The sequence below is a fragment of the Salvelinus fontinalis genome, chromosome 4, assembly GCF_029448725.1.
Source record: "Salvelinus fontinalis isolate EN_2023a chromosome 4, ASM2944872v1, whole genome shotgun sequence".
Lineage (NCBI taxonomy): Eukaryota > Metazoa > Chordata > Actinopteri > Salmoniformes > Salmonidae > Salvelinus > Salvelinus fontinalis.
The window spans coordinates 42,730,050-42,753,069 of record NC_074668.1 but is presented as its reverse complement, the minus strand read 5'-3'; the positions used below and the strand labels follow the sequence as shown (position 1 = coordinate 42,753,069).

The 23,020-nt window shown below is 42.8% G+C and overlaps 1 protein-coding gene across 4 annotated transcripts in view; it reads right to left on the bottom strand.

The window, feature by feature from the left end:
* Positions 1–22,505, bottom strand: part of fbxl17 (F-box and leucine-rich repeat protein 17) — a 373,953-nt gene extending 351,448 nt beyond the window's left edge. The window contains exons 1-7 of one of the 4 annotated variants that reach the window (XM_055920268.1): positions 22,158–22,417; positions 18,478–18,657; positions 17,043–17,530; positions 16,417–16,773; positions 16,087–16,209; positions 14,757–15,014; positions 14,186–14,317 (exon numbers count right to left, since the gene is read on the bottom strand). In XM_055920268.1, the coding sequence (XP_055776243.1) occupies positions 14,186–14,317; positions 14,757–15,014; positions 16,087–16,209; positions 16,417–16,773; positions 17,043–17,510 (1,338 nt within the window). In that variant the 5' untranslated portion in view covers positions 17,511–17,530; positions 18,478–18,657; positions 22,158–22,417. Of the gene's footprint in view, positions 1–14,185; positions 14,318–14,756; positions 15,015–16,086; positions 16,210–16,416; positions 16,774–17,042; positions 17,531–18,309; positions 18,445–18,477; positions 18,658–22,157 lie in introns of those variants that run through there. The other 3 variants (XM_055920271.1, XM_055920267.1, XM_055920270.1) reach the window with 3 other exon arrangements.
* Positions 22,506–23,020: the final 515 nt, after the last annotated feature.

Below are 23,020 nucleotides of genomic sequence, written 5' to 3'. Positions count from 1 at the left end.
CAGTGATACTCCTATACTACTACAGTGATGCTCCTACAGTGAAACTCCTATACTACTACAGTGATTATCCTATACTACAACAGTGATACTCCTATACTACTACAGTGATGCTCCTACAGTGATACTCCTATACTACTACAGTGATACTCCTACTGTGATACTCCTATACCACTACCAGTGATGCTCCTACAGAGATACACCTATACCACTACAGTGATGCTCCTACAGTGATACTCCTATACTACTACAGTGATACTCCTACACTACTACCGTGATGCTCCTATACTACTACAGTGATGCTCCTACACTGATACTCCTACACTACTACAGTGATACTCCTATACTACTACAGTGATACTACTACAGCGATTCTCCTATACTACTACAGTGATGCTCCTACAGTGAAACTCCTAGAATACTACAGTGATACTCCTACAGTGATATTCCTACAGTGATACTCCTATACTACTACAGTGATACTCCTACAGTGATGCTCCTATACCACTACAGTGATGCTCCTACAGTGATACTCATATACCACTACAGTGATGCTCCTACAGTGATACACCTATACCACTACAGTGATGCTCCTACAGTGATACTCCTATACTACTACAGTGATACTCCTACACTACTACCGTGATGCTCCTATACTACTACAGTGATGCTCCTACACTGATACTCCTACACTACTACAGTGATACTACTATACTACTACAGTGATACTCCTACCGCGATACTCCTATACTACTACAGTGATACTACTACAGTGATACTACTACAGTGATACTCTTATACTACTACAGTGATATTCCTACTGTGATACTCCTATACCACTACAGTGATACTACTACAGTGAAACTCCTATACTACTACAGTGATTCTCCTATACTACTACAGTGATACTCCTATACCACTACAGTGATGCTCCTACAGTGATACTCCTATACTACTACAGTGATACTCCTACTGTGATACTCCTTTACCACTACAGTGATGATCCTACAGTGATACACCTATACCACTACAGTGATGCTCCTACAGTGATACTCATATACTACTACAGTGATACTCCTATACTACTATAGTGATACTAAAACAGTGATACTCCTATACTACTACAGTGATACTCATATACTACTACAGTGATACTCCTATACTACTAGTGATATTCCTATACTACTGCAGTAATGCTCCTACAGTGATACTCCTATACTACTACAGTGATACTCCTATACTACTACAGTGATGCTCCTACAGTGAAACTCCTATACTACTACAGTGAGACTCCTATACCACTACAGTGATGCTCCTATACTACTACAGTGATACTACTAGTGATACTCCTATACTACAACAGTGATGCTCCTACAGTGATACTCCTATACTACTACAGTGATTATCCTATACTACAACAGTGATACTCCTATACTACTACAGTGATACTCCTACTGTGATACTCCTATACCACTACAGTGATGCTCCTACAGTGATACACCTATACCACTACAGTGATGCTCCTACAGTGATACTCCTATACTACTACAGTGATACTCCTACACTACTACAGTGATACTCCTATACTACTACAGTGATACTACTACAGCGATTCTCCTATACTACTAGTGATGCTCCTACAGTGAAACTCCTAGAATACTACAGTGATACTCCTACAGTGATATTCCTACAGTGATACTCCTATACTACTACAGTGATACTCCTACAGTGATGCTCCTATACCACTACAGTGATGCTCCTACAGTGATACTCATATACCACTACAGTGATGCTCCTACAGTGATACTCATATACCACTACAGTGATGCTCCTACAGTGATACCCCTATACTACTACAGTGAAACTCCTATACCACTAGTGATGCTCCTACAGTGATACACCTATACCACTACAGTGATGCTCCTACAGTGATACTCCTATACTACTACAGTGGTACTCCTACACTACTACCGCGATGCTCCTATACTACTACAGTGATGCTTCTACACTGATACTCCTACACTACTACAGTGATACTCCTAGAATACTACAGTGATACTCCTACAGTGATATTTCTACAGTGATACTCCTATACTACTACAGTGATGCTCCTATACTACTACAGTGATGCTCCTATACTACTACAGTGATGCTCCTATACTACTACATTGATACTCCTATACTACTACAGTGAAACGCCTATACTACTACAGTGATGCTCCCATACTACTTACAGTAATACTCCTACTGTGATACTTCAGTACTACTATAGTGATAGTACTACAGCGATACTCCTACAGCGATACTCCTACAGTGATACTCCTACAGTACTACAGTAATACTACTACAGTGATACTCCTATACTACTACAGTGATGCTCCTACAGTGATACTCCTATACAACTACAGTGATACTCCTATACTACTACAGTGATACTCCTATACTACTACAGTGATACTCCTACAGTGACACTTCTACAGGGATACTCCTATACTACTACAGTGATACTCCTATACTACTACAGTGATACTCCTATACTACTACAGTGATACTCCTATACTACTACAGTGATACTCCTATACTACTACAGTGATACTTCTACAGGGATACTCCTATTCTACTACAATGACACTACTACAGTGATACTCCTATACTACTACAGTGATACTACTACAGTGATACTCCTAGAATACTACAGTGATACTCCGAGAATACTACAGTGATACTCCTATACTACTGTATATCCTAGTTAGCAGGCTATGCTGCAGCAACCAGTGATACAGCACACGATCTGTTCATCCTCAGGGTTGAGTCGGTCCACTGTCCCAGAGAATTTCCTCCCCATTATTTATGTTGGAGATGTTGAAAAATGTGCTTCGGTTCCACTTTGTGCTGCTAAAAAGCCAAAAGATGAACTTAAGGCCAAATGGATGCTTATTTTAGGCATGTTTCCAGTCTTCATATACTGAAAAGGGGATTTTTTTTTTTTACTCTCTGTAGTCATCGAAGCAACACTGATATCCTGTTCAGAACCATTCTTACGGCGCCATCTGCAGGTCAAGGTATGATACAACAGCCTCAGCTGCAGTGGATGAACAGACTCTTAACTTGATTCCTTTCTTTTGAGCTCCCAGCAACCCTTTACCCAGATTTTAACTGTAGGCCCACCTGTAAACAAATAGGCATATCAGCTATATAAGAGTTTTAATACAGCTATAACAAACAGGCTCAAGTGGTGATACTTTGGTGAATTGAGGTATTTCTGCTTTACATTATTGACAGGGCACAAGACAAATCATTCAAGTGACTGAGACGGGTATCGCGAATAAAGAGATGTCAACCACTTAACAGAGACAGAGGTTCACAGAAGACCTGGCAAAGGTGCACGGTGATAGAAAACCTTGGTGTTTCATCGTTCAAAAGCAACTTAGCGAGCTGGGTCCATGTTTGTTCTGTAACAAAGAGAAAAACAGCACAGACTCGCCTTGTCTGATCTGTGCCTTGAAAGAGGCCACCAGCTACATAACAAACACCAAACCTTAACCTGAAGAACCGCACTAGGCCATCTCCTGTCGCCACAAAGGAACCTTTTTAAACCACGGTCCTTTCTTCCAACCAGGGTCTTTGTCTGAGAAGGACGGTCACCGTGTAATCCCCTGAACATCTTTTAAGGGAAAGTTCACTCCACAGACACTCATATCTCGAGGCCAGACCTGACATTTACAAAACTCCTCGCCTGGCGTCTCTCCATTGCTTCTGTCCTCTCCTGTTCCGGCGTTTTTTTGTTGTTGAAGGCCAGACGGCGAGGTGAACATATCGACAGCAGCGTGTCTGGATCCAGCCAGCCAGGCCGTCAATGGAAGCACAGCAAACATTCAATAAATGGACCTGATGACTTGTGAACCTGAGAGATGATCAACTGGATGTCCCTCAAACATGGTCCTCACTCATAACCACAGGACACGGCTTTCACATGCTTTCTGAAGGATACATAGCTAGACGTCAAAGACTACAGAGGGGGGAGAGAGAGGCAGAATGAGAAATAAGATGAGGTGAAGGAGAGACATGGATAGGAGAAAGTGTAGCAGCGAGGGTATACGAAAGAGGGCGAGAAGTAAAGGTAGAGCAAGTGGAGGGGAAAAAAATGGGATGTGGGAGGAGAGCGAGAGAGAGAAAATAGTGGCAATTTCCACCTCGAGCACCTGGGGAGTGGGGGGACGTTTGATAGCCTGGTCCCCTGTGTTGCCTGATAGTCATCATTACAGGGTCCAGCATCCCTACAGCTCAGAAACACAGCAGCTCTAACTGGTGGTTACCTCACAGATGGACAATCACAGCGAGGAGGGTGGGGGAGACAGGGGCAGAAGAAAGAAAGAGCGAAAGAAAGAGCGACAAGAGACGAAGAACAGAGGGACTGGGCACATAGCAGCACAAATCATGTAACGTCTATATGGGAGAAGGTTACGGTCATCTCATCTATGGTCTGGAATGGACGCATGTGGATAATGTAAAAAAATGGACAACACATCACACTAACCGAACAACAACAAAAAAACACCACTCGTAAACACGACGACACGGTTCTCTCTCCTCCTACTGACTCAAAAGGCACATTTCTAAACCTTCCTTTCAGATCACAATTTCATTCTGACAAAAAAATCTAAATACAGCCCTCCTATATATGCAACAGCTGTGCTGAAATTTCAAGACCAAGAAATAAATAAGTCAATAATATTATAAATAAAGGTGAAGTTGGAGTCAAGATAAAATTGACAGCAGTTTCTCATTATGTATATCATTTGTATGAAACGACATTATTGATTGGTATAATGATTTTGTATGACGTCAACATGATTGTGTCATCTTAGACCCGCTCTCAATCTGAACGGCAGGGTCCCGACACAAGCCGGCCCGCTGGTGAACTCTCAGCCATTCACGCGGGTAGGAGACCAATGCCCGTTGTGACCCCACATCCAACAGGTCACTTCCTGTCCTTAGTAATACTTCAGGTCCAGTAGCGTGTCGTGTCATCCCGCCATGCTCAAGCCAAAGTAGACGGATCCTCCATGTCACACAGAACGCCACTGGATTATTTCCTCTGGGAGGGAAGATGGCTGTGGAGAGCGTTCCTCCCATCCGCAGGTTGGGATGTTTCTACTTATCTCTAATCAATCCAAAATACTTCCCGGGACAACTTCTCAGCGAGGGAGAAAAATCCGCCTGGCTTGCCCAATATTTCCCATGTGTCTCCCAGTGTTTAAACTAGCCAGGGGGGGTGTCATGTCAGAACAGGTCTCCCATAACTGACAGCACTTGTTACCACTTCCTGTTCCCCGGTTCTCCCTTTGTTCGAGCTAGTTAAATCTGATGTAGCATAAATACACAGATCACTGACTAATCATCCGGCACTGGACTGTTATTGAACCGTGATGACCTCAAACACTTCTCTGGCTTCAATTACCCTGTAATGTCCACAAGCCGTCAACCTATCAGGGAGGGATATGAGGTGTATGTGACTGACCAATGGCTAAACAGACGCCAGTCACAGTGACACCACGTCACCCTGAGTGTTCCGTGGTCCCTGTTCGGAGTTCTGTTCACACAAACACAGGCGTCACACGCCACCCTCTCCCAGGCGGCGAGGATTAGCCAAGATGGACAGATTTCAGGGGAAAAGGAGAGGATATATGAAGGAGAAAAAAAAGGGATATATGCAAGTAATTAGAGCTAAATTGAGGGCACATGGTAATCTATTGCAGGTCATCTGCAATTCCAATTACACATACACACATTTAAGCTAATTAAAACCGGTTAATCAAAACCGTGTGTGTGTGTGTGTGTGTGTGTGTGTGTATATATCTATACACACATACGGTTATAGCTGTATTATATATATATAAATAACAGACAGACACGTGTTCCCAGGAGCGAGTCCAAGACAGACAGTTCCTATGGGGAATTTTCATGGAAAAAGCCCCATGAGCACAAACATGTGAAGTTCAAGTTCATAGGAGCACATCACATTTGATGTCAAATGAAAGCTAAGAGTTCTATATTTTTGATCAAATAAGGTATATACAGTACATCAAATGTGCGACCATATTCCATCCTAAAAAAATAAGCAAAGAATAAGCAAGAATAAGCAAAGCCTTGATTTCATGTCAAATAGATGGAAAAGGGGGGTCTTGGAAAACATTGAGCAGAAAAAGGTCTTAAAAAAAGGTATTAGAAATACTTCAAAACACAATCATGTTGAAGGCCTCTTCAACTATATAATATCAGCATTTCTATTGAGTTTTGCAGACAATATTTGCCTTCTGTAAGTTAAAGAAATATTGCCTAGTGTCATAATTCGGTTATTAAAACCCACATAACTTTAAGATATTTGTTCATGTCTCTCCCTCGTGAGGGGGTGGGATAATGAAAGTTCACAGAAGCAGTAAGAAGCAAAAAGGTAGACCTAATAATTAGTTATAGTGATAGTTATAGTGTTTTTAATGATGACAATTTGATTTATGATCTATTAAGTGATTAGAAACTGTCATTCTGTTACCAAATTGGTAGCAGAATGACCCCCCCCCCCCCCCCCCCCCCCCCCCCACCAAAAAAAAAAAAAAATCAGTAACAGCTGAATTGGCTACATTGGAAATTCACATGCTTCTGTCCTCCCTTCCAATGGCATACTGTTATGTTCAGCTCATAACTGTTTTCTTTCTATTTCTATCGCGTGGTGGTCACATATTTTTTGTTCGTTTTAAAGTCAGTACAACCCCTCCCACTCTTCTCTCTGTGCAGTTAATGTCACCTCTCCCGGCACTGACACCTACCCATAAGCCCCTCTCTTTCCATTGACTGTAACCAGCCCTCTCGCTCATTGAAGACCGACCGACACTGGAATTCCACGGCTGTCGTAAAGCAGTGGAAATTTGGTCAGTCCAAATCTAAGCCAATCATAGACGTCTGTTTCACAAGTCTGGAAAGCACAACACAGTCAATTATACTGTACTCCACTCTAGTGTACTCTACTGCACTGTAATAAACTCTACAGCACAGTACTCTACTGCACTGTAATAAACTCTACAGCACAGTACTCTACTGCACTGTAATAAACTCTACAGCACAGTACTCTACTGCACTGTAATAAACTCTACAGCACAGTACTCTACGGCACTGTAATAAACTCTACAGCACAGTACTCTACGGCACTGTAATAAACTCTACAGCACAGTACTCTACGGCACTGTAATAAACTCTACAGCACAGTACTCTACTGCACTGTAATAAACTCTACAGCACAGTACTCTACTGCACTGTAATAAACTCTACAGCACAGTACTCTAATGCACTGTAATAAACTCTACAGCACTCTACTGCACTGTAATAAACTCTACAGCACTCTACTGCACTGTAATAAACTCTACAGCACTCTACTGCACTGTAATAAACTCTACAGCACAGTACTCTACTGCACTGTAATAAACTCTACAGCACAGTACTCTACTGCACTGTAATAAACTCTACAGCACAGTACTCTACTGTGCTGTACTGTCCAATCTTGTGAAAGACATTTATGATACTAAATGTTTCTACTTTTGCATGTACCTATTCATTATGGATCACCATGAACAGAATGACGTTAATAAATATGAATTTCTGTATAGTATAGATCAGGGACCCATGATGTCATTCTGTTACTATTATCCTGTTACCGGGTGTTAATCCACGTCACTTACTGAGTGATTCCTCATGATACCCAGACAAAAAAAGGCCATGATTTTGTGGATTTTTACTAAATGCAATCCATAGGCGACTAGTCCTTTGGAGGTAGAATTGTTGACATTTGTATCTAAAAACATAATTTTTGAAATAATTAAAGTTGGCATATTTGCGCCATTTGCGCCATTTTGGCCTCACCCAGGCCCCCTTTCAGACTCCATAATGGTTCATCTGTAGGTGCTACAAAGCAAATATTGGTGTCATATGAAGCTTTACCGCTTGCTGTGTAATATGAGTTGTATGTTTCCATCTATTTTTCGACATAAATGTATGAATATAATAAAATACACATGCATATAGAAATGTTTTATTTTTATTTTGGCACATTTCATTAAATTACTTTTACATACAAATGTCAAATATATGTCAACAATCCTTCCTCCAGATGTAGTTTTGTGAGGAATCACTCAGCTGCAGTTCAAATGTGCATGTGTCTGCTCAAACGGTCAGAAACAGACTCCATGAGGGTGGTATGAGGGCCCGACGTCCACAGGTGGGGGTTGTGCTTACAGCCCAACACCGTGCAGGACGTTTGGCATTTGCCAGAGAACACCAAGATTGGCAAATTCGCCACTGGCGCCCTGTGCTCTTCACAGATGAAAGCAGGTTCACACTGAGCACATGTGACAGACGTGACAGAGTCTGGAGACGCCGTGGAGAACGTTCTGCTGCCTGCAACATCCTCCAGCATGACCGGTTTGGCGGTGGTTCAGTCATGGTGTGGGGTGGCATTTCTTTGTGGGGCCGCACAGCCCTCCATGTGCTCGCCAGAGGTAGCCTGACTGCCATTAGGTACCGAGATGAGATCATCAGACCCCTTGTGAGACCATATGCTGACACATGCACATTTGTGGCCTGCTGGAGGTCATTTTGCAGGGCTCTGGCAGTGCACCTCCTTGCACAAAGGCGGAGGTAGCGGTCCTGCTGCTGGGTTGTTGCCCTCCTACGGCCTCCTCCACGTCTCCTGATGTACTGGCCTGTCTCCTGGTAGCGCCTCCATGCTCTGGACACTACGCTGACAGACACAGCAAACCTTCTTGCCACAGCTCGCATTGATGTGCCATCCTGGATGAGCTGCACTACCTGAGCCACTTGTGTGGGTTGTAGACTCCGTCTCATGCTACCACTAGAGTGAAAGCACCGCCAGCATCAAAAGTGACCAAAACATCAGCCAGGAAGCATAGGAACTGAGAAGTGGTGTGTGGTCACCACCTGCAGAACCATTCCTTTTTTGGGGGTGTCTTACTAATTGCCTATAATTTCCACCTTTTGTCTATTCCATTTGCACAACAGCATGTGAAATTTATTGTCAATCAGTGTTGCTTCCTAAGTGGACAGTTTGATTTCACAGAAGTGTGATTGACTTGGAGTTACATTGTGTTGTTTAAGTGTTCCCTTTATTTTTTTGAGCAGTGTATATTTAACAGATTTTTTTTTAAACCTGGTCACATAAAATGAGGGAGATTTTACCGTCATTCTGTTACCAAACTATATCTGCACTGTTCTTTGAGTTAACGTGTTTTTGTCATTTTTTCTGTGTCAATTTTTAAAAGTAGTCATTGTGCATCGAGTTTGATGGTTTGTTAAACTTTGCAAATCAGTGATTTTTGTTTGGCTAAAACCACTGTTACCGTGTCATCACCTCGCTGGAGAATTAAAGAAACGCGCTTTTATTCCACCAGGAAAGGAGAGGAAGGAGAAGCAAAGGAAGAGGGATAAAAAAAATGTGGCTAAACGTTTCTAGAATTGCGATACTCCTGTGCAATTGAAAGGAACTAATGGAATATAATTATTCATGTAGAAGAATGGGTGCGATCTGTTGAGCTGATAAGCCTACACAATACTTTGTCTGTATTGACAAAACTCTCAGCTCAACTTCCGGGGACGTCTCTCTCCTAGCCAAGGACACATTAATATGTGAAGAGGAGGAGTTTGGTATTATATAAGTCTTTGTCCTCTGAGGCAGACAGAGACAAAACAGAATATGAAAGGCAAAACAACAAGAGCTCAAAAAAAAACGGCTGAAAACAGACTGAAACAATCCCTACAATGGCAGAGATTCAGTAAATATGGACAAGATAAATAGAGTATGAACACACACCACTTTATTCTTTACTTACACCGGTGAGGTGATCCCATTTTAAAAACAAAACACTTTTCTAGTCCGACAAACTTCTGGAAAGTTCTCTCTATTCCTCCTCCCACACGGCAGCCTAAGCAGAGAGAAACATTCAGCGGTTCAAAGCAGCCATTTCACCTAAGTACTGTGTGGACACAGAGAGCTGTCAGGGAGATGGGGAGAGAAAGGGAGAGAGAGAGTGGGTGGGGGAAAGAGAGCGAGAGAGAAATAGAGAGCAAAAAAAAAAAAAAATGAAATAAAGAGATCAAGACCCAACCATCAGAGCTTCACCTGAGAAATCACAGGAGCCCAAAAATAGTAATTCTCTGCGTCTGTACAGACTCCACTGGCCAACACCCACAGCCAGCCAGACCAGGCTAACTAGCTGAGATCTGACAGGGAAACGGAAGGTGAGAGCAGTGACTCTAGCCAGTCACACAGGCCATAGAAGTCATTATTCCTCGACTTCTACACACGGAAGAATAGTCCTCCTTACAACACTCAATGTAGGTTTTTTTTGTGTTTTTTTAAATAGGCTAGCTAGAAAGAGAATTGTCTACTTCATCAGCTTAGTGTGACAGACTCCCTTCGTGAAAGGATTCACTTTTTTCTCTCTAAACTGTTAAAAGACTTCCAGACTAGATACTGTATGTTGATGAGAGCAGGAAGCCTCGAGCCAAAGAAGAGAGAAACCACCATAAGAGTCGAGCGAGCGAGAGAGAGAGAGCACAGAAAAGTACTCCGGCTTTTTTAATTATTCAATTAGAAGAAGGCCAGAAAGGAGGGGAGGAGGAGGAAAGGAAATAGGAAAACACCAGAGTCGATGGATCATCTCCATTCCTCACTGATTGAAAGGGACAGGATCCTGTTACATTACATTAGGGGAAGGGGGGGGGGGGGGGGGGGGGGAGAGAGAAGAAGGGACGCAGTGGGAAAGATGAGGCATGCGAGCGAGAGAAAGAGAAAGAGAGAGGGACCTGTCAGTGAGTGAATTGGGGGCCGTTGTGATAAAAGATGGTTCGTAAAGGCTTCAGATGTCAGAGTAGACCTGCCGGTGCCTGGCCTCCTAACCCCACAGGACAGAGGGAACTGTACACGCATCTCCCGCAGACGGACAGAGAGAGAGAGAGAGAGAGAGAGAGAGAGAGAAGGGAGAGGGCAGAAGACCAGGGATAAGAGAGAGAAGAACTGACAATGCTTTCTAAACTATGACCTCAGAGGAAGATGAATTTGTCCAGTGAAAAAGGAGGTGAGAGAAAGGGAGAAGGATAAAGAGACAGCGAACATGTCCTATTCTCGTAGAGGAGGCCTGCACTGCTACACACAGCAGACAAGAAACATTTCACTAGGAAACAAGACTTGTTTTTACGCAGTCAACTAAATCCTCTCATCAAAACACTTCATAGGCTAGATTCCATAGGGCACCTATGACTCAGTCAAAATATGTTAATCCTCAGTCTCACACTAAAAAAAAAAATGTCTGTAAATGTAAAATAGTTCATTTATGTTTTCGAGCTAAACACAGGAGAAACCATGAAAACCAGCAGCCACATTTGGACCCAGAGATATAGAGATGTATCCTTAGGCCTTCAAGACAACTGTAAACAAAACACAATTTTGCCCACTTTCCTTCTTACGGAGATTAAATCAATTCTTTAATCTGGTCCAAAATGTCCAATTAGAAAAGGGAATTACTTATCGAGCTATTGCATTTGATTCCCCAAAACAGTTGGGGAGAGAAACTCTAGCAGGCAACGCTGTGAGAGAATGAGAATTCTCTACGGAGAGGAGAGAGGGCGGAAAGTGTTCCTGTCCTTCTTAATAACAGGCAAACTTAATGACAATATCAGGCCAAAGCAATGACAGCGGCTAGACATAACAACTCCTAAAAATATTCACAATCCATTTTTTATCCCGACGGCATGATATGAAGAGGAAGCCAGAAAACTTCACGCAATCTCACATCTGAAAAAGGACTGTCTGAAAATTGATACTGCCGCGTTGAAATATCATTAGCACCTAAATGAATATCTCGCCTCGCTATAATCGCTATTTTCATAACTATTAAGATGATGAACGGGATTTTAACAGACTGAGCCATTGTTAATAACTTTAAGTGGACTAATTCATCAGGAGCATAATCACTCAGAGGAGAGAGAAATATTTTGAGGAAAGGAAGACCAAACCATTAGGCTCGAGAATAAAGAGGGCGGATTATGATGAAATGCTATTCAATACACTTGGAAACAGAACTCCTTTGCACATCTCAATGCATACATATCCAGAGAAGCTTTTCATGGAAGTGACAAATGTAGAGGATTCTAGCCAGCCTCTGTGGCTTTGTTAAAAGAACACACTTTATCTAGCTACGGCAACCTTGGCTGGCAACGTTCAATAGTGAAGTACCACTGACCTCTAGTGGTGAAGGGAAGGCACTGTCAGGGATCGTTCAACATTCACACTGGGGAATAAGTGCATCACTGGGGACACATGTCAAACTGGGTGGGTTATGGGCAATTGAATGGAGACTCCGATTTCGCACTTTAAAATGTATGACAAACAAAAAGCATTGATTTCAAAAAGTTTAACAAACCATACACAAACTTATTCACAATTACTACTTTCAATAATTTACACAGTAAAAAAAAAAAAAAAAAACTATGTACTGGAAAAACTGTGCTGATGCCAAGTTCGGTAAGAGAATTTGGGTAAAATCTCCCTTAGTTTTACCTTAGTTACCAAACTTTGTATCTGCACAGTTCTTCCTATGAATGTGTTTCTGTAAACTTTTCCGTGGAAATTGTTAAAAGTAGTACTTGTGCATCAGTGGAGGCTACTGAGGGGAGGACGGCTCATAATGGCTGGAATGGAGTCAATGGAATGGTATCAAACATGTGGATTCCATTGGTTGATGCCATTCCAGTGACTCCATTCCAGCCATTACTATGAACCATCCTCCCTTCAGCAGCCTCCACTGTTTTGCGTAAAGTTCTATGGTTTGTTCAACTTTGAAATCAATGGGTTTTGTTTTGGATACTTTTTAAAAAGTGAACAAATCTGTTTTTGCGTAATTCCGTTACCATGGAATTGCCCTTATACAATAGGCAGTCATCAAGTATTCTAGTCACTGAGGCTTTTTGATAAGCTACATTAGGAAAGGAGTGGACACACTTCAAATATCCAACAGGCTTTCAAAGCCAGAGAACCAGGTTGTCAGGATGTCCAAATCCCCTGCAGAACATGAACACAAGCCAAAATCTGTGTTGAACCGCCGACGAGATGTCTCACTGCAGGGTTCTAGTGTTAGCAGGCCGCTGTCAGAGCCAGTGACTACTGGTACAACACAGACACCCAACTAAAATGAACAAGATTCCACCACAACCAGAAATGCAAAGTTCCGAGATTTTTACCCAAATTCTCAGGTTTTTACAGAATACCTGGTTGGGAGATTCCTGGAATCAAGAGGGAATGAGCTGGAAATCTGGGAATCCTCCACATGAAGCTAGCTCAGGGACCCCAGCCAATGTGTGTGTGTGTGTGTGTGTGTGTGTGTGTGTGTGTGTGTGTGTGTGTGTGTGTGTGTGTGTGTGTGTGTGTGTGTGTGTGTGTCCAGGGAGTATTAATAATATAGCTTGTATTGCCAGCTGGCACACAAACCAAGGGGTGCAGAATATCCATCTTTATTTTGTTGTGCAAGTGCAGACCCCCTGTGTTAAAGGACTTGGCACATCCTCACACTGCACTCTAACAGGGACTGTCCCCAAAACACCCCGACACCACCAGCAGACACACAACAAGCATACTTAGAGAAATTAAAAAACCTACACAACCAAAAATGCATGCAGTCCTCTCCTTCAGTCTATGCCTCTTCGCATGTTTTCAACAGATTTGACTTGGAGTTTGGGATTTGCCTTTCATTTGAAACAGATGGGATCACGATCCTTCGATGCCAACAGCAAAAAAATACACCACAACCCCTCTATCCAACACACACACACACACAGTAAACGCACACAAACATCACCCACCTAGGCTGTTTCACATTACACATCACAGAGACGCCACTCAACGGTTCTCTAGTAGCCTTCAGGGCCCCAGACAGACAGAGTGTGTGTGATCCACACTTTTTTCCCCCTTCCCTGCTTCCCCCTTCCCTAGATTTAAAGTCAAACATGTAGGCAGCGTTTCCCCTAACACTACAGAGACAGGGCGGGCCCTCTACCTTGTTTTGCAGTCCAACCGGTGTCCATGGGAACATTGTGTTGTAGCCTAAAAACTGGGTAGGGTACTCACCAGTTTGTTCTCCTGCATGTAGATTCTCTGCAGCTTGGGACATCCCTTGGACAGAGCCACCATCCCCTCATCAGTAATACTGTAGCACTGGCCCAGGTGGATGTCCTTCAACTCTGAACTGTGTTCTCCTAACTAGGGACACAAGAGAGAGGGGAAGAGAAGGGTCAAGCCTGATAAACATGTTATGAATGCATTGTACAAAGTGTTAATGCATCAGATTGATCGACTGATGGATTAAGGGGAGAGAGACAGAGAGAGAGACAGAGAGAGAGACAGAGAAATAGAGAGAGAGACAGAGAGACAGAGAAATAGAGAGAGAGACAGAGAAATAGAGAGAGAAATAGAGAGAGAGAGAGAGAGAGAGAGAGACAGAGAGAGAGATGGAGGGACAGAGAGAGAGATGGAGGGACAGAGAGAGAGATGGAGGGACAGAGAGAGAGATGGAGAGACAGAGAGAGAGATGGAGAGACAGAGAGAGATGGAGAGAGGGAGAGATGGAGAGAGAGAGAGATGGAGAGAGAGAGCGAGAGACGGAGAGAGAGACAGAGCGAGAGATGGAGAGATGGAGCACCTTTTTGAGTGCGTCGTCTGTCAGTTTGTCCTGGTTGCCAACATGGACCTTGGCCAGCAGAGGACAGTGTAAGGCCAGGGAGCTGAGGGACAGGTCACTCAGCTGTTTACAGCGGTAGGCTGTGTACCTCTGAAGGCCCGGGCAGTGGGCCGCCAGGGAACACACACCGTGGTCCTGCACGCCACGACAGTCGGAGATGTTTAACTCCGTCACATTCTGCCTCCGAGACGCTATCTTCACCAGAAGGTCATCATTTACCTGAGGGGGGTGTGGGTGGGTGAGAGTGAGTGAGTACAGAGAGAACACAGAGAGAGAGAGAGAGAGAGAACACACACACCGAGAGAGAGAGGGAGGGAGCGAGAGAGCGAGAGAGATTAACGCTCAAGGTAAAGTTTGATGAGAAAGTGGTCTGTGATAAACAAAGTTACATAATAAACACTTTAAAATACATGAACAATACAAAAAATATATACACACAACATGTAAAGTGCTGGTCCCATTTTTCATGAGATGAAATGAAATATCCCAGAAATGTTCCATATTCTGTCTGTAATAAAGCCCTTTTGTGGGGAAAAACTCATTCTGATTGGCTGGGCCTGACTCCACAGTGGGTAGGCCTATGCCCTCCCAGGCCCAATCATGGCTGCACCCCTGCCCAGTCATATGAAATCCATAGATTAGGGCCTAATGAATGAATTTCAATTGACTGATTTCCTTATATGAACTGTAACCCAGTCAAATCTTTGAAATTGTTGCATGTTGCGTTTATATTTTTAATTAAAATGTTACTATAAGGCCTCCCGGGTGGCGCAGTGGTCTAGGGCACTGCATCGCAGTGCTAACTGCGCCACCAGAGTCTCTGGGTTCGCCCCCAGGCTCTGTCGCAGCCGGCCGCGACCGGGAGGTCCGTGGGGCGACGCACAATTGGGCTAGCGTCGTCCGGGTTAGGGAGGGTTTGGCCGGTAGGGATTTCCTTGTCTCATCGCGCTCCAGCGACTCCTGTGGCGGGCTGGGCGCAGTGCGCGCTAACCAAGGGGGCCAGGTGCACGGTGTTTCCTCCGACACATTGGTGCGGCTGGCTTCCGGGTTGGAGGCGCGCTGTGTTAAAGAAGCAGTGCGGCTTGGTTGGGTTGTGCTTCGGAGGACGCATGGCTTTCGACCTTCGTCTCTCCCGAGCCCGTACGGGAGTTGTAGCGATGAGACAAGATAGTAATTACTAGCAATTGGATACCACGAAAATTGGGGAGAAAAGGGGAGAAGAAAAAAAAATTACAAATTTAAAAAAATTTTAAAAAATGTTACTATAAAATGTCTCAAATGTTGTACTCACTTGTTGTAGGCCACTGAGGTCAATTTGCTTCCAGAACTGGAAGTCTAAGCAGAGGTCCCTCCAGTACTTACAGACCAGCGAGGCACACAGACAGCGCTCTTTCACCGACAGGTGGGAGAACACCTGAGAGGAACAGAAAACACATTAACAGGTTGTGTATCTACCCATATCCAGCCTTTTGTTTGGCAATGACACAGAGTACAAGCAGTGGAGCTAAACAGACTGGTACCCAGGCTACATCCAGCCCATTTCAGTTAGTTTCAGTTAGAATAAAAGCCTTTGAAAGCATCCACCTCCCAAATTAACTGCACTCTAGTGGTGACCTCTGACCTTAAGCAGGATGGAGGAGGGGAGGCGGTTGATGCTGGATGTGTCAATCACGTCACTGCCTCTCCCCTGGCAGTCGTCATGGTGATGCGGACAGCAGGGGGAGGAGTCAGAACTCTGGGGCAGCGAATCGCCATGGAGAGTCATCCCACAGCAGCCCTCGACAGACGAGGATGAGGAGGAAGAGGATGAGGGCAGGGGGCAGAGGTGGCAGTGGCCGGTCCCGGAGTTAGAGGAGGCATCCCCACTTCCTCCTCCTCCTCCTCCATCCTCCACACCTCCCTCAGGGACAGGGAAGGCACATCGCGGCAGCTTACAGGGTGTGCACCTCTGCACCTCCGCACACTTCCTCTTACACACCTTGGAGGAAAGAAACAAGGATCAGACACAGATCACAGAGAACCACGTGGAAAGGGATTCGACCGAGATGACATCAGAAGAGATACCAGGAAGTGTACGGTACGAGAGCAAACTGTTCAGATAGTGACTGTTGATTTTCATCCTTCCCTTCTGAAATCAGGGACTGACTCAAACCTGGGACATCAAATGAGTGGACTCTGGCCAATCAATTACATGAATTAAACAATTAACTCAGCAGCACTAGGAATAAACCCTTTCTAGTTTCTCACCATCTCAGCGTAGTCACTGGCACTACCAGGCACAGAAACAGCCACAGCTATGGGCACTGGAATCCCTGCACTCCGGAACAGCGCTGGCGGTGGAATCAGCTTAGCCGGCACGGCCGACAGTAGACTCCTCCCTTGGCCCTCCCAGATGGCTAGTTCCCTTGGCGACAGCAGGAACTTGGCACAGTCCTCAGGGGAAGTGAGAGCAGCGTACCGCCCAGCGAGCTTTGAGGCGCTTCCGATTCCGGTACCACCTGTGTTGATGTGACAACGTCCTCTGCCTCCGCCGTTGACACCGGTCTCCAATTGGTCGCTGTCGTCGTCGTCGAGGCCCCCGCTGTTGCCGTGGACGATGAAGCAGAGCATGCAGGGCCCCTGCAGGAAGCAGTTCCTCTTCTTCTTCTTCCTGTGGTGCAGCTTGCGTGTCCTCTTGTTCAGGCGGTAACCATTTTTCGAGAGAAGATGGCCCATATAGATGACTCACGGAGACTCTGGGTAAGGGAAGAAAGAAGGACATAAAAGAACAGAATAACACATGTCATTTCCATGTAAATGGACCCATGAGCACCAATGTGAAGTCCATAGAAGCATGTCAAATTGGGTGTAAAAATGAAAGCTAAGAGTCTATGTTTGAGAAATTAAGGCATATAGACATTCTTCAAACATTTTCCATCCTAGAAATTAGGAATTAAGCAGACTTTGATTTCTTGTCAAACAGATGGAAAGCCGTTCTTAAAAAACATCTACCAGAAAGTCTTAAAAAGTATTAGAAATACATCAAAACACAATAATGTTGAAGTAAAGACCCCTGCCAGCTAATAATATAATATATATTCCGTTTAGATTTTTGTTATGCCTTCTGTAAGTTTAAGAAGCATTGCCTTATGTCTTGAAATTCCGTTACTACAAACCCACTTATCTAAGATATTTTCACATTTCTCTCCCTCATCAGGAGGGAGGATAATGAAAGTGCGCCGGTAAGTGCACAGGTATTGGTAGTTCTATAAATTAGTTATGTTTTTACTGATATTAATTTTGTTTATGAATTATTAAGTGATTCAAACTTGAAATTCTGTTACCAAATCAGTAACGGAATTTCTGCAATTGAATTGGCTACAATGGGAAATCCTAGTAGTCACAAACCAGTTGGGTCTCCTGCTACTGTCCTCTCTTCCACTGACATACTGTTATGTTCAGCTCATAGGGTCTCCTGCTACTGTCCTCCCTTCCACTGGCATACTGTTATGTTCAGATCATAACTTTTCTTTACCTTTTTGTCGTCTGGTGGTCAAAGCAAGAACGTGAAAAGTCTGGACAACCCGTCCCCCTCTGTCTCGCTCGCTCTCTCTCTCTCTTCAATTAACGTCTCCTCTCCCAGCTCGTACTGACACCTACCCATGAGCCCCGTCTTTCCATTTACTGTAACCGGCATCCTCACCCACTGAGCACCGACCGACACCGGACGTCCATGGACGTTGAAAAGTAGTTGAAATTTGGTCAGTCCGCCCTTGTCTTGATTTCAACGTGCAGAGATATCTGGACAGGCCTTCATTTGGCCCAAACATCTAGACGTCCATGATTGGTTTAGATTTGGTCTGGTCAGGTCTAGGTTTCACAACTTTGGACAACAAAGTACAGTACAGTTAAGAAAAGTACATTATAATTCAGTACAGTCCTGTACTGTACAGTAATATAGAGTGGAGTAGAGTTAAGTACAGTACACAGTAGAGCTTGAGCACACTATAATGTACTGTACTGAACTATACTGAGCTCTAGTGCGCTGTACTTTGATATCAAAACTTGTAAAACATAGATGTCTATGATTGGTTCAGATTTAGTCCGGTCCAACCACATTTGTTCTTGTTTGGTGGCGGAGTCCGTTAAAATAATAGCAAGTGTGTAGAATAATACCTAAATATGCAAAGGATATTGCATATTTCTAACTTTGTGTACCTATTTAGGACACATCACCATGAAGAGAATGACATTCATATCCATAATTATGCATTTGTGTGTAGTACAGATCAGGAACCCATGAAGAAATTCTGTTACCAGGTATAAATCCACTTCAAGAACCAAAATATATATTTTTCTATCTCAAGGTGTCATGTCAGAGCTGACACCCCATTCTTTCTGCAGACATCTTTGAATCTTAATTCGTAACAGATATTTAACTGCGGTTTTGGAAAACGTGGTCACAAACTGAGGGAGATTATACTGATTAATTTTACCAAACCTTGCATCTGCACAGTTCTTCCAGTAAATGTGTTTTTATCAAATTGTCCATGTATTTTTTTTAAAGTGCTAATTGTGCATAAAGCTGTATGGTTTGTTAATCGATGAAATCAATGGTTTTTATTTGGCATAGATTTTAATTATAAAATCTGAGTCTCAGCGCAATTCCATTACCATGGAATTGCCCATGACAGTTAAAATACCAGATATGTCTTGCATTGATTAAGAGCTAAAAACTAAATAATGCAGAAAACAACACATAATGCCTTCAGAAAGTACTCCTACCCCTTGACTTATTCCACATTTTGTTGTGTTACAGCCTGAATTCAAAATGGATTAAACAGATTGTTTTTCCTCACCCATCTACACACAATACCCCATAATGACAAAGTGAAAACATGTTTTTAGACATTTTAGCAAATGTACTGAAAATGAAATACAGATATATCTCATTTACATAAGTATTCACACTCATGAGTTAATACTTTGTAAAAGCACCTTTGGCAGCGATTACAGCGGTGAGTCTTTCTGGGTAAATCTAAGAGCTTTGTACACCTGGATTGTGCTATATCTGCCCATTCTTCTTTTCAAAATTCTTCAAGCTGTCAAATTAGTTGTTTATCATTGCTAGACAACCATTTTCAAGTCTTTCCATATATTTTCAAGTAGATTTAATTCAAAACTGTAACTCAGCTACTCAGGAACAGTCACTTTCTTCTTGGTAAGCAACTCCAGTGTAGATTTGACCTTGTTTTTTAGGTTATTGTCCTGCTGAAAGGTGAACTCATCTCCCAGTGTCTGGTGGAAAGCAGACTGAACCAGGTTTTCCTCTAGGATTTTGCATGTGCTTAGCACCATTCTCTTTCTTTTTTATCCTGTCTTTAACAATTATAAGCATACCCATAACATGACGCAGCCACCACTATGCTTGAAAATATGGAGATTGGTACTCAGTAATGTGTTGTATTTGCCCCAAACATAACTTTTTATTCAGGACAAAAAGTGAAATGGCTTTGCCACATTTTGCAGTAGTACTTCAGTGCCTTATTGCAAACAGGATGCATGTTTTTGAATATTTTTATCCTGTACAGGCTACCTTCTTTTCACACTAGGTTAGTAATGTGGAGTAACTACAATGTTGTTGATCCATCCTCAGTTTTCTCCTATCACAGCCGTTAAGCTCTATACCTGTTTTAAAATCACCATTGACGTCATGGTGAAATTCCTGAGCGGTTTCCTTCCTCTCCGGCAAATGAGTTACGAAGGACGCCTGTATCTTGTAGTGACTGGGTGTATTAATAAACCAACCATAGAGTAATTCATAACTTCACCATGCTCAAAGGGATATTCAATGTCTTCTTTTTACCCATCTAACAATGGATGCCATTCTTTGCGAGGCATTGTAAAATCTCCCTTGTCTTTGTGGTTGAATTGGTGTTTGAAATTCACTGCTCAACTGAGGGACCTTACAGATAATTGTATGTGTGGGGTACAGAGATGAGGTAGTCATTGAAAAATCATGTTAAAACACTTATTGGACACAGAGTGAGTCCATTAGCTTAATCAAAATGCACAAAGTACTAGCCTATGTAACAACATATTACTACAAATGTTGTTACTAGTGTAGGATAATTGGGGTACAGTGCCACATAGGTATAAAAGCTGTTACGAAAGTGTTACCAAAACTCTTGCGAAGGCTGCTGAACCAAAATGTTTGCCTTTCAAATGAAATAAAGCAATCGACAGCCTTAAGGCACTAGACAAGACCGAGCTGCCACTCTATGATCACAGCAAGTCAAGTTCCAAAACATTCCACTGTTCCACTGTCCTGCATTAGATCTCATTCAAGCCAACACTGTAACATAACATCTGCACTATTTCACCATTATAGGAAAATATGCCATTACATGAATTTCAAGAACTTCAAAAAGTGACAGTAACACAATCTTTCCCCCTGCTATTCTATAATGTGTTTGGTCTTTCATCACAAGTCATGGTCAAACACAACTATGACACTATCTGTGCCTAAATATAATGGAACAGCTGGTGGTCAGTTCGTCTAAATAGAACGCTACTGTAAGGTCCATCTCGACTCACAACAGTGTTTCCTGTATATGCATTTAGCAGCTGCTATTATTGGTCAAGCACAGACAGTGACAATAGTGGGCAGTGTAGGTCTCTAGAATATCGCTGTTTGTGTATTAAGTCTAGCAGCTAGTTAATGTTTCCTACAACGCATTTGATTATTCTTACGGTAGTTAGCTAGTGTTTGTACAGTGATGATACTGCCCAATAGACAGTGAGTGAGTAAGATGATTTCTGCAACTATTGGTTTCACTAGCTAGGGGGCTACATTGTAAATACAACTTTAGCGAGAGCAGAGATTAAATTGTAACGTAGCACGCAAGACTTCGACGAATTAATCAACGAATTAATCAGAATAAACTTTACCTTCACTCAGCCTTAAACCATTGGTATATATATATATATATTGCGATTACCTTAATCAATTATATCCATTGTGAGTTTATTTGCATTATCATTGGCATGGCGCAAGCAGGTTTTGGATTCGTATGCTTTTTTGCAACAATGTGTATCATTAGACAGTGCCTGCCTTTACTACTGACTTGTCATGTAAAACACTTAGCCTGGGGGTTTAAAATGGAAGAATAGCAAGCAAGCTATTACTATTACTTTATAGAAAATGAAAAAGAACTTGTTAACACATATCCAGCATTAGGCAACATGGTAAGACTACAGGATAGTAGCTAGTAGTAAAACAGTGGCTAGATCAGCTGTGTTTTAGATAGCTAGCTAGTTAGCAACATGGATACTAGCTGAGGATGCATAGCTAGCTTCTAGCTACATTGTATTGCTGCTCACCAGTTCACGCTGTGCTCCCCCCTCCGAATGGTGCTCTCATAATCCGCGCGTGCAACACACGGACGAGTATAGCGTTAAAATTTCAGGACACAATCATGTGAAATTGGCAACAATTCAGGTAAAATTTTCTTTATGATGTTTTGGTCTCCAAAGAAAACACTTCCGGACTAAATAAATGCAAGGAGAGGAAGACGACAAGCACGATTTACAATCTGTTATTGGTGGAGCCAAATGTCAGTCTTTGCCCAGTGTGACCAATCCAGGATGTAGTCAACGTTGGACTCCAATGGGTAGAAAAGGGGTTAGGTAGCTAATGACAATTGGAAATAAAATAGTCATGTAGTGGAAAGTAGGTGCAATCGGTGCTTAATTTCAGCCGGATCCGCACCTCTCAGTTTTGGACTGTTTCGTTTCCGGAACCCAGGATTCGAAACCTCTCTTGGCGTGACAAATTATTGTCCCCATTTGTAATGTAAAACATTTGAATAAAAATAGTTAATTCAAGTTGCCTCCTCTGTAATTCTCCTGACACCTAAAAAGAGTAAGGTGAAAACTTGCCTGATACTCTATGAATTGATTCGTGTAACTCCTCGATTACACAGACAGGATTATTGCGTTTTGGTACACCAGAAATACATTAATTTTCAATGGAACGCTGCGTTTGCCTTACAGCATTGCGTTGCAGAGGCAGTTGCAGTGCATTTTGTGTTGTGCATACTTTGGATTTATCGAACATATGCATCAAACTGTATGCGTAAACTGCTTAACATAAATGGTGGCAGAAGGTGAATGTTGAACTTTTGTTGCACACATATCCAGATTATGCTGAGTAATATTTTGCGCATAGAGGCGTTAGGCCTGCC